This window comes from Dromiciops gliroides, chromosome 4, assembly GCF_019393635.1.
Source record: "Dromiciops gliroides isolate mDroGli1 chromosome 4, mDroGli1.pri, whole genome shotgun sequence".
NCBI classification, from domain to species: domain Eukaryota; kingdom Metazoa; phylum Chordata; class Mammalia; order Microbiotheria; family Microbiotheriidae; genus Dromiciops; species Dromiciops gliroides.
Window position 1 is genome coordinate 494,400,030 of NC_057864.1, and position 12,070 is coordinate 494,412,099.

The 12,070-nt window shown below is 53.9% G+C and overlaps 1 protein-coding gene across 1 annotated transcript in view; it reads right to left on the bottom strand.

The window, feature by feature from the left end:
• The window catches only part of PCNT (pericentrin), a 134,444-nt gene that overhangs the window by 66,520 nt on the left and 55,854 nt on the right, over nucleotides 1-12,070 (bottom strand). Inside the window, exons 24-29 of the mRNA XM_044002591.1 lie at nucleotides 7,777-7,937; nucleotides 5,583-5,824; nucleotides 4,312-4,474; nucleotides 3,954-4,166; nucleotides 2,623-2,658; nucleotides 276-505 (exon numbers count right to left, since the gene is read on the bottom strand). Coding sequence (XP_043858526.1) covers nucleotides 276-505; nucleotides 2,623-2,658; nucleotides 3,954-4,166; nucleotides 4,312-4,474; nucleotides 5,583-5,824; nucleotides 7,777-7,937 — 1,045 coding nt within the window. The remainder of the gene's footprint in view (nucleotides 1-275; nucleotides 506-2,622; nucleotides 2,659-3,953; nucleotides 4,167-4,311; nucleotides 4,475-5,582; nucleotides 5,825-7,776; nucleotides 7,938-12,070) is intronic.

Sequence of the window (12,070 nt, forward strand, 5' to 3'; positions counted from 1 at the left end):
ACCTCTGCAAGGGCTCCAAACCCACAAAGCGGCACAGCTCCCACAACTCCCTCCTCTTTCTGGTCCCATCAGACCTCAGTCCCTGGCCTCGACCACCAAAGACCCGAAGGCCCAGTTTGCTGCGTCGGCCCCAGGGAGGGAGAACAAGCAGCAAAGCGGGCGGGCCGGAGGATCGCCACATGCTGTTCTATGGGCACAGCAAACCCGCCATGAAGGCGGGAGCCAGAATGGGCCGTGTTTGGGCCGATCACACTCTCAGTATAGAAGGCACTTACGTCCATGAACTGCCGCTGATTCCGCAAGTGTTTGTCTAAGGAAACGATCTGCTGCTGGAGGTCCTGGATTTCGGCCGCTTGCTGGGCAAGCTCTTGGCCGTGGGAAAGCTGCTCTTCCAACTCCCGTTCCAAAACTCTCATCTGAGAACGCAGGCTCGAACAATCCTTCTCAGACTGTCGTTTGCTTTCCGATTGCTCCTTTACCAAATGTTCTACTTCCTTAAGTAAACCTGATGGGAAAAGAGCCAAACCAAAGGCACTGATTTCAAAGAAACAGAAAAAGAGAAAACAAGGGCTCACTGTACACTCAAGTCAGTCGTCCTATAGAAGTCGTGTGTGTGTGTGTATTTGTGTCTGTGTGTGTGTGTGTGTGTGTGTGTCTGTGTTTGTGTGTCTGTGTCTGTGTGTGCATGGACACTCACAGACACACACACACAGAGTTCTGTCACTGGCAGAGACCAATGCAAAGCCACACACTAAGCAATGGCACTAATTAGGAACACCAAACACTTGACTAAACTCTGCTGAATACAACTCACTCAGATACACCTCAAATAAAAACCATTCTGGAGAACTAGAGAGCGTTTGGAAAGGAGCAAAGCTGCCAGTTCAGGTCTTGTGGGAAAAGCCCAAGCGGACAAGCCAGGCTTTTGTGCCTCTGCCAAGGCCTGAGTTTTCCAAGGGGGGACGTGGGGGGCAGAGGAGGTCTGCAGGTCAGTGTGAGGGCCCTTCTTCTAATGTCCCCGGGTTCCTATAAATCAAGGAATCTCCCCTCCAAAGTTCTGAGATAGAGTCCCCATCACTCTTCTGAGCCCTGAATCTGTGCGAGGCTCAGGGCCAGGCCTGTACTACTCAAGATGAAAAGATCGGAGTATGGATAGAGGTCTGGCCTGGGATCCAGAGACCTGATTCTGAGCTCTGGTTCTGACCTGAGACAAGTCACATGCAAGAGAAGGAATGGTTGGCCCACAGGATAGCCAAGGTCACCTTTACCCCTCAGGATCCAGACTCTATCAGATTTCAAAATACTAAAACCGAGCAACAACCGACCCTGATTATCTAAGACGCTAAAGATTCTAATTCTCTCAGTAAGTTTCTGCCTCAACTCCTTCACCCAGAGCACCCAGCCTAGATCAGCAAGGCCACTCCTTCTGACCCCACGCCAGACAATAAGGGCTACTCATCCACCTTCTGGACTGTGGTCCGTGGTGTCTAGTGGCGCTCAGTGTCTCGCGTGGGGACAAACAATCCCAAGAGACACCAAATCTTAGGCGCCTACAGAAAACCAGGCTACACAGCCGTGCCCAAAAGAGCCCACCCTCAACATGCCCTCAGAGTCCCGGCTGCTGGTTTCAGCCCCCAAAGAACATGCCCCCGTTTTGAAAACCTCCAAGAGTTAAGTCCCAGGGGATTGGCAAGCTCTCTGTCGAGCTTAACGCACTATAAAAAGCTCCGGAATCAGGATTTCAGAATGTTGTGGGTCACTGGGGATTAAGAACATTTGCTTCTCTAGCGGTTTGCCCTTTCTCTCACTTTATTGCTCCTGACCCAATATTTGCCAATTCCAGACTCGAGAACGAATCTGGCCAGGTAGCCTCACGCATGCACCTATTGTCATTGTTTCCCAATGCTTTTCAGGAATGCTCATTATGACATCTGCTCCAATCCTCCTCCTCCTCCTCCTCCCCCTCCGGTGCGTTAATGCCAGGCTCAGCCTCCAGAGCCAGCTTGGCTTTTGGTTAATAAAGATCACTTATTGCATTTTAGATGTAATGCCGCAAGCAAACGCACGCGCGCGCGCGCGCGCACACACACACACACACACACACCATTTTTCAAGATAAAAACAAAAGAAAAGGACTTGGTGTTGAGTCAAAAACAGCCCCACAGCAGAACAAATTATGAAGACAGTGCCAGACACGCTCAAGCTTTCCAACCTTGCCATGGGGAGTTCACCCCTGAATCCGAGCCCTCCCCGGCTCACACGCCTCCACTCCGAGCAAACCACACATTGAGACTGCTTGGCCCTAAAGTCAAAGTCACCCAACAGCTGTCCCTGCAGGCATGTGGCCAGGCTTCAGCTGAGGCCGGCTCTGACTCACTGGCCACTGCACAGGGCAAGGTCATCCCTGAGCAGGGACTTATTTCCAGTCCTTTCTCGGCACCCGCTTTACAAAAAGACAGACATAGGTTTTTGTAAAGTTAGCGGCTACTCGACAGGAAGCCACTTCCTAAGGTAAGCAAAGGGTCACAAGTCCTTTTCCTCCTTGGCGACTCACTCACTCGTTCATTCCCAAACTGGGGGCCAAGCCTGAGCAGCGTGGGGGCCACACCAAGCCACACAAACCTGAATCCTCTGGGGCTACCGTCCCAACAGGAACGCCTAGGATGGAAACATACACACATTTACAGCCGGACCAAGCGGAGCCAGGGAGGCCAGGCCCACAGGCACCAAGAGGTTGGGCTGGTAGCCTCGCGAGGCCTTTGGCCCCCAATTTGTTTTGACTCCTCCTCATCCTGGAGGGAGAGGCACTTTTGTTCTCAGTCTCTGATATGCAGGCACTCACCCCACACAGCACCTGGCACCGAGGTGATTGATGCCAGCATCCTAAATGGAGCTGGGCTGAGCAGGTGGGAGGAAGCTGACCTTCCTTAGACCAGGGCTGCAAACACTTGAGCAGTGGGAGTCTGGCCTCAGAGACCCTGCTCTCAGCTCCCACAGCTATGTCTGCTGTTGGCCACAAACAAAAAAATCAGACCCTCCCAGGGGAGGAGAGAGAGGTAATGGGGAGGGCAGCAATGCTCTGCTCCCCTCGCCAGAGACAAGCAACAATCACCCAGAAAAAAAAGGGAGCAAACAGGCTGAGTCAGAGCCTCCCCATCCCCAAAGGGCTTGCCAAGTGAGGGGCTGGCACAGTCCTCGGAGGGGGGTTTCAGTGGCAGCCAAGAACCTGGAACCAGGATCCCATGGGAGGTGGGCAGCAAGCTGAGCATTCCTTTCACCCCTCCCCTCCCCCACCTGTCAGTGGCCATAGAACCAGGGCGGAGCGACTTACACTTTGGTCACCATATGTATTTCTCCACTTTGGAAACAGCTGGAACCCTTTTCCCATGAAGGTTGTGCAGGAGCAATCCCTTTCCCATGAACCACCTGTCTATCCTTTGCCCTTTCACCCGGGTCCCAGGTGGGGCGGGGACTCAGGCCGGCAGGGTGGCCACACGTCCCAGCACCAGGGAACACAAACAGCTTGTTCTCTGTGGCCAGCAGGAGGGGTAAAGACTCCCACACACCACGAATGGCTGCCACAAGCGGGCCCTACAAGAGTCACAGGGCACTGCTGACCATTTCTCAGCTGTGGCCTATGTACCCAGCAGTCCCTCAAGAAAGTGACACAAGCAGATTAAAGTTCTCTTCAACAAGAGGCAATTGTTAATGGACGATCATCAACTCTTAAGTGACTTGTTCCCTGTGGGAACCAGAAAGCCTATGGGAGGGTCCCTGATGAGCACATGGGAAGCAGAAGGAGAAGCCTGAGTCAGTTCCTAACTGAGCCTTCACCTCCTGATTGGCTGAAGCTACAACTCAACACTCAAAAGCCGGCACTGCCCCAACAGCCCACGCTGGGTGGCTGTGCCCTCCCAAAGAGGAGAAACCTTCCGCCCTGCACCCCTTCCTACCGGCGGCCTTCTCCTCAGCCTCCACGATCAGCCTCTCCTTCTGCCTCAACAACAGGCTCTGCTCCTCCTTCAGCCTGGCCTGTTCTCGGGTCAGCCCCTGGAACTGGGCCTTCAGGTTCTCCAACTCCACAGCCAGGTGATGCTCGGACTTTTCCTTCTGCGACAGAGCCTCCTCCAGGGCAGCCTTCTCGGCTTTGTACCCTTCGGCGAGACCTGCCAGGCCAGAGGAGAAAGAAATGACCGAGGGCGGGCCTGGGCGGATGGCACAAGCGACGACCCGCAGGGACCGTCTGAGTGCTACACAGCCGGGCCAGCAGATCCAGGGCAATCTCCAGGCCCATGGGGAAGGCAGACTCACCCTCCGCTTTGTGAAGCTCCAGGGCCAGCTGATTCTTGGCCGCACTCTCCTGGTTTAAACAGTCCATCAGCTCCTGGTGCTGTCTTACCGCCTGGGCAGTCTCCTGATTTTTCCGGTTAAACTCCATCTCAAAGCGAGCATGAAGTTCACGAGTCTCCTCCAGCTATTAAGAAATGCTTAAAGTCAGAAGGTCATCATGCAATGTGAGCCCGGCTGGGCCGGCCTCCAAACATCTCCCGCTGCACCCTTTGCCAGGGCGCTAACCACTCTACCACCAGGCTCCAAGACACCCAGTTTCCCATGAGCACTCAGGGCACATATCAGGACACTGCTTCTTCTTTTGTAATATGGTGACTATGGAAATGTTTTGCATGACAGCATAGGTATAACCAATATCAAATTGCCTGCCTTTTCAGAGAGCGAGCAGGGGCAAAAAGAGAGAGGGAATTCAGAACTCAAAATGCTAAAAAATGAACATTAAAATTTTGTTTACACTCAATTGGGAAAAATACATTTAAAAAAAGAAAAGAAAATGGGCTGCTTTACTTATTTTTTTTGGTGAGGCAATTGGGGTTAAGTGACTTGCCCAGAGTCACACAGCTAGTAATTGTTAAGTGTCTTGAGGCCGGATTTGAACTCAGGTCCTCCTGAATCCAGGGCCGGTGCTCTATCCACTGCGCCACCTAGCTGCCCCAATTTTTTTTTTTTGGCGCGGCAATGGGGGTTAAGTGACTTGCCCAGGGTCACAAAGCCAGTAAGTGTCAAGTGTCTGAGGCCGGATTTGAACTCAGGAACTCCTGAATCCAGGGCCGGTGCTTTATCCACTGCGCCACCTAGCCACTCCCCGGCTGCTTTACTTATGCTTGACAATGAAGAAATCAGGAAATCAGACCGTGTCCCATTAAAAACTGGTCTAGGGGCAGCTAGGTGGCACAGTGGATAGAGCACCGGCCCTGGAGTCAGGAGTTCCTGAGTTCAAATCCGGCCTCAGACACTTGACACTTACTAGCTGTGTGACCCTGGGCAAGTCACTTAACCCCAATTGCCTCACTAAAAACAAACAAACAAACAAAAAAAAAAACCAAAAAACCAAAACAAAACAAAACAAAAAAAAAACCTGGTCTAACCTCCCACACCCTCACTTGGCTCCCAGGAAGGCTCAGCGTGCAGTTCGGGCCACGTGCAGGACCAGAGGCCTTTGTGGGGATGGCTGATGAGCCCTCACTGACCCCTGGACTCCTGAGGAACAGCAGTGAGAACTTGGGCCTTACTTGTTTACTGGAGTCCAGAATCATCTCTAAGAGGTTGTCCACAGCAGCCCCCAGACTCTGATAGATCCTCCTGATGGGCTGCTCACACTCCACCGTGACCTCTGGGCTCAAAAAGAAGCTCTCTCGCACATGACTGCTGATGTCACTCACAGCAAGTAAGGTCTCGTCACATTCTGGCAAGGTCTGATCGAACTCCAGGTGGGGAATGGAACCTGGAGGGGACGCGTCCCCAGGCAGCTGACCTGCAGTGCAAGGTGCTGGAGTGTAAAGGCAGGGGACGAGGAGCCCCAGGGCAGGGGAGAGGTAGTCAGGCTCTCCTCCCTAGGGTGGGACTAGCCTGGTACTGAAATCACCACCCCAAAGAGGGAACGTTGCCCTTCTCCTACAAAGCCCCCAGCTTCCTTAGTCTCTTCAAAGCTCTGCTCCCAGCCCAGCTGTGGGAGGCCACACAGGGCCCACTGAAGTCATGGCCACCTTCCTTCACGCTATACATATCGTGGACATATCTGCTTACTGGCGCACCATCTCCCCCATCAGACTGGGAGCTCCCGGAGGGCAGGGGCTGTGGTGTTGTCAGTCTCTGTATCCCTGGGGCTGGGGATCGTGCCCACCGAGCACTAAATAATGTTCTTTAGCTGACTTGGACATTATCTCATTGCATCCTCAAAGCCCTAGAGGGCAATTACCGAAAGGAAGCAGGGCAGGCTGCTCAAAGGTGTGTGGGCCGGCAGAGGACATTAGCAAGAAGCCAAACATACTTGTGTGAGGACGAATCTCCACTCTCAAGACAAGATGGGGCTGGGATAGTGCCCCTGACAGACCACAAACTCCATAGGAGCCAAGCATGGCATGGAAAAGGAGGGGTTCTTTGGGCTGAATCCAGAGACACAGAGATAGAGAGACACAGAGATAGAAAGGAAGAGAGACAAAGAGAGGGGAAGGGAGAGAGACAGGAAGAAAGGAAGGAAGAAGGGAGGAAGAGAAAGGAAGGAGTGTGTCTAGAACTGAACAGGTGGCAATAATGCCACTCTGCTGGCATGGAGAGCTCCGGGGGACTGCCTTTTTGGAAGGATGCTGCACCCACAGGAGTGTCCTGATCTGGGGTGGCAGGGGCATGCCAGGGATGTTCTAACACAAGAGCTGCCTTCAAGTGTCAAAGCCTGTCAAGTCAAAGAGAGGGACCAAGCTGTTCTGGAACATGAAGGGAGGGTGCAGACACGTAGGCTGAGCCCCAGCCCCAGAACAGCTCTTCAGGCAGGCCCTGGAAGGTCACCTGCTGGGTATGGGGGGGGGGGGCCTGTCACTGAGCAGATGCACCCCTAGAAAAAAGCAGGAGGCCCAGGACAGGTCACTTCAGGATGACTCGGCTCAACAACCCCAGGGAAGGTCCTCAGGGCCAAACTTTCTATCTGAAACGTGAATTTTAACTGGGATAGGATGATGGTCTTCTCAGCCTTGGTACAATGACTTCTCCACTGTCTCTAGGCTCTAGGAGCACACAGCCCTAGGGGCCAAGGAGGATGGGGGTTGGGGTGGGGACGGGGATGAGGACAGGGTGGGGATGGGGTGGAAGACACCCCAGAAGTCTCTGTGAATTTGATACAGGGCAGTCTGGGCCAAGGGCCTGGCTCACACTGAAATATCACCGCACCCCCCCCCCCATATCATCCTTCTCAAGACCCATCTGGCAATCACTGGGATGGGGGAGCCCTGGGCAAGAACTGTCCCAGACCCTTCCGTTGAGTCACAAATGAATCTTCCACTTTCCACAAATAGAGAAAACCCCCCAAATAAGCCCAAGACCACCCCCACAACAGAAAAGGACCAGTCACATTAGATGGCACGTGACCAAGCCCAGCCAATCAAAGGTTTCACTTGATGGAAGAGAGAAGACCGAATGCCAAATAACCTCAAGCCTGTGGTTTCAGCTGATACGGCCTCTCATTTGTGACTTGTTACAGTCAAAGGCTCAACAATCTGGAGCTGTAAGACATCTCAGGGACCTCTCTGACAGATGGACCAAGTGAGGCCCGGAGCAGCAGCTCGGGCCCCGTCTCCAGAGCATCCCCCCAGGGTAAGATGGCTGGGAAGCGGCAGAGCCCGTCCATGCCAGGAGAGACAAGGAAGGAAGCTCTCCCTGCCAGGCTCCCAAGAAGGCCCTGGGGGCTCAGCCTGAGCCCTCCCTGTAACTCACCCATGTCCTGGGCCCGCTGCCCCTGCATCCTCAGGGGGGTACTCTCTTCATCCAGACAGACCCCGATTCGCTTGCTGATCTGGCTCTTCATAGCGATGGCGGCCTTCAGGGTGTCTCCAAAAAGACTCAGAAGTCGCTGGTTTGTCTCCTGCAGGGCTTTCCTAAGACAGACAAAGCACAGAAGGCGGCACTTAGAGGCAAACACCCTGTCCACAGGGTGGAATGAGAGCAAGCTGCCGGCCACCCCCGAGGCCAGCACGTGGATCTTCTCTTTGGCCCCCAGGACGGCAGCCATCCCACACTGCTCGGGAGGCAGCGGCGGGGGCTCCTGGCCAAATGTGGCGGCCACAGAGGCCGGCTGCCAGAGCAAAGGCAGCCGGAGATAAAAGGAATCTTGGGGGCAGCTAGGTGGCGCAGTGGATAGAGCACCGGCCCTGGATTCAGGAGTACCTGAGTTCAAATCCGGCCTCAGACACTTAACGCTTACTAGCTGTGTGACCCTGGGCAAGTCACTTAACCCCAATTGCCTCACTAAAAAAAAAAAAAAAAAAAAAAAGTAATGTTGGCCGGCTGGAGACAGGCAAGCGCAAGCTCACTTAGTTCTAGGTTCTCAGCAAAACAGGGCATCCAGCGAGCTTGGCTTTGCTGGGTATTCTAAAGAGAGAACTGACTTTTCCAGTGCTGGGCTGACTGATTCTACAGGCATGTGCCCCCCAGGTCCCTGCTCCCTCCTGGTGCCCCCAACCTCCCAAGAGGCCTCTGAAGATGGGTCTACCCAGCGCCATGTTGTGTACCAACCTAATCTTTGCTGGCCATGGCCTCCCACGAATGAGCCAAGCCCTGCCAACATGCTTCATGGGGCAGCCTGAAGACCCATCTCATAGTCAGGGCAAAGTCCAGGAACTCACACGAGGCCCTTCCTGAGGCTGGACTGGAGCGCTGATGTTCAGCGTGGCTGAAGCAGAACCGTCCTCCGAACCCTGCCTTGCCATGCTGATTGACATTGCTTTTTTCAGGCCTTAGTAGGTGGGCACACAGGGCCCAGGCCCCAGCCATGGTACAAAGCAGCAGCTCCCTGGCACAGCACTTCTTTATCACTAGTCCTCCTTCCCTAACTGTGTCAACCTACCGAAAGGATTCCGAATCTACCAAACCCATGATTTCTTCCAGGGAGTGTTTTGCAAAGCCAAAGCCCAACATGGTTCTCAGAAAGGAGCCTAAAAACATTGCCTGCATTTGCATTATTATTATCATTCAAGACACCAAGAACATTGGGCACTTTTCCGCTAAGGAGTCACAAGGCCGCAGTTGCCAGCAGGCACCCCATGGTCCCCGTTGCTCTCAGTGTGTCCCCTGGATCTGGGAGACAGGTGTGGCCTCTAGGCTCCTGCCTGGCCATCAATCACGTCCTCGGGTGGGGCAGGGCTTGGGAGTGGCACTGCTCCCAATGGGCAAAGTCTCCATTCCCACAATTGTGATTACGTGCCCAGGCTCATTAAAATAGAGGCTCAGAAAGACGTCCAAAGGGGCAAGATGGTGTCACCTGTTCCAAAAGGATTTTCCAGAGAGCTTATGTTCAGTGACCATCTGTGCCTGTGCACCCCAACCCCACCACCTCGGGCACTAGTCTTCAGCCAGCTCTGCTCTGGTTTTGACCCAGGCTTTCTTATTAGGATCCTCATGGGCCTTGGGCCTGCTCTGGTGACCTGGCTGCTGGTATCTTCTTAGCTCCAGTGTCTACCTCATCTACTTGGACTTGAATACCTGGCTCTGTCCTTCAGGTCTTCATGGTTCTGATGCCTCAATGCCAACCCTCAAAACATGCACCCACAGACGCACACACTCATGGGCACACACGGGGGCCCATGCATGTGTGTACACACACACACATACACACACACACACACACACACACACACTCATTCACTCACTGTACCTTATCTAACCCAGAACACTCTTAACCCATTCATCCCATGCTCTGTGCTGATGAAAAAGACTGACTATGACTCCATGTTAGAAAATGCCTTTGACAAAGAGCTGCTCCCACTAAAGCCTCCCCACCCTTGCGAAGGTGGCAGGGACCTCAGAGGCCCTGGGGCTCAAGGAGATGGGAAGCAGGGCTGGGCCGAGGCCCAGTGCAGGGTTCTGGTCGCTAACGCCGCCCAGTTCTTCCTCACTCTCTTCATCGGCTTGGGCAGAGGGCAGGGTAGGAGAAAGATTCAGAGAATTAAGAAAGGAAGGAGCCTGGCTGGAGAACAGAGACCGGAGGGAGGGTCTTGGCCCCACTTCTTCCCGGCCATATGACCAATGGAGGCGAGTCTCCTCTCCTTCGAGTGGGCCTTCACCTCCTCGTATGGAAAATGAGGAACCCGGACCAGGTGACCTCCAAGGGGCCTTCAGCACAAGGCCTCCACTGGGGCCTGGACTTTCATTTGCTTCCTGGTTTGTTCCTCTCTGCACCTGGTTCTACTTAAGTGACGCAGAGTCCCTTCGTCACCTGTGGTCCTGTGGCTCCGATGGCCTCTTCGCCTTGCTTTGGTTGGTTACACATGAGGTACCTCAGACAGATGATCCGTTTGGGTCTGAATTTCGGCAGGTCCCCGGGCCTCTAAGCCCTCAGCAGTGCTCTCAGATCAGCTAATTGGGGAATATGTCAGAGCCCAGTGCTGACAGCCAAGTTTGAAGGGGAGTGCGTGGCAAGCAGAGGTCACTAATCAAAATGCTAGCACATGAGAGGACGACTAAAAAGATGGGGCTCAGGGCTGGAGAAGCAAGAGATCGCGTGCCATCTTCTCCTAGGCAGACGTCCCCTTCCTCCTCCCCGGAAGGGCCCAGAGCCACAACGGGCCTGCGTAGAGGCGGGCCAAGAGCAGCTGCCGGGTGGAGGAGTGGGCAGAGACGAGGACATCTAGGCACTTCCTTCCAGTCAGGCTGTGTTCCGCTTACTTCATGAAATGCTTTGGACTCTTCTGATAAATCTTATAAAAATGAGGTGTGGCCCTAACAAGGGCCACCAGATTCACCTTGGGGTCACTGACACTTTACCAAGCACACGAGCGAATTTCTGTCCTCATCCATTTCATGCGGCAAACAGATTTCTCCTCATGGGAGTCACGCCATCACCACTAGGGCAGGAGCTGAAATCGCTAGTGGCTTCACAAGATACTTTAAACAAACCGGAAGGGCACCACTGACATGAACACAAACTCACAGTCCCCTCACCCAGCTGGCATATGCCCCCAAACCAGGCCCCTTGCCCCAAGGACATACACTGGACAAGCCCAAACCATGTTTCCAAGCCCCTTGTTCAGCCTAGAGAACTGTTTCTAAAAGCTTTGGCTTCACTGGGAGAGCAGGCCGGGCAAGGCACACGGCCTCTCCCTGCTGCCTGCCCCAGGCATTGTGGGTCAGAGAGGGCAGAGACAGCATGCCTGCTATTGTACCACAGCTTGCCCGAAGGTAGAGGTGCCAATGGACAGCAGACCTCCTGGTGTGGTTCACTTACATCCCCCCCAAGGGGCTTACTGTGGGAAATGACAACACAAAAGGAAGACGAGGCAAGCACTGTGCATTGCTTAAGAGTCCTGAGAGCCGTGCCCAGGGGAACACGGCCACAAATGCTTCTGTGACACCTGGAACTCTGCAGGTTGCTAAGCACAGTCCCTTGGAATATTCCAAGAGCACCAGCCCCCCCAAGCCAGGTAGCCAGGCCGAGGCACTGCAAACAGCGGCACCTGTCACTGTCCCAGAAGAAGGTTGCCTCATTCCTTATAGTGAAATTATCCAGGACGAGCCCCACACTGCACTCACCCGGGCTGCCAGGGCACCCAAGAGCCTAGAACAGAGGTTCTGCTTTGCCCAGACTGATAGGACAAGAGGCTAGTGACCCCCCAGGGAGTCACCCCTTGTCCCCACAAGGGCACTTATGAGAACTTTGAGAAGCACCCACCTGGTGCCCAGGTTCCCAATTCTACCCAACTTAGGAGGGCCATTCTCTGGGCATCCCAGGAAGAGCCACAGTATGCAGCTTGAGAAATCATTTCACCACAGAGGGCTGGCTGTGAGGGCACACACTAATCATTTTGAAATCATTTCCTTTGAAAGGTTAGTCATTCTGCTGCAATCAAATGTCTCATTGGGCCTGGATCCCATGGTGCTGCCTGAAAGAGGGGGCTTCCTGGAACGCCAGGCTAAAAGGTCCAGTGCCACCTTCCTTCCCCTCCAAGCTGTGGAATAACTACCAAGGAAAGCATTTAGCAGGGAGGCTCTTTCAGCTCTTCTCCCACTTTGCCTC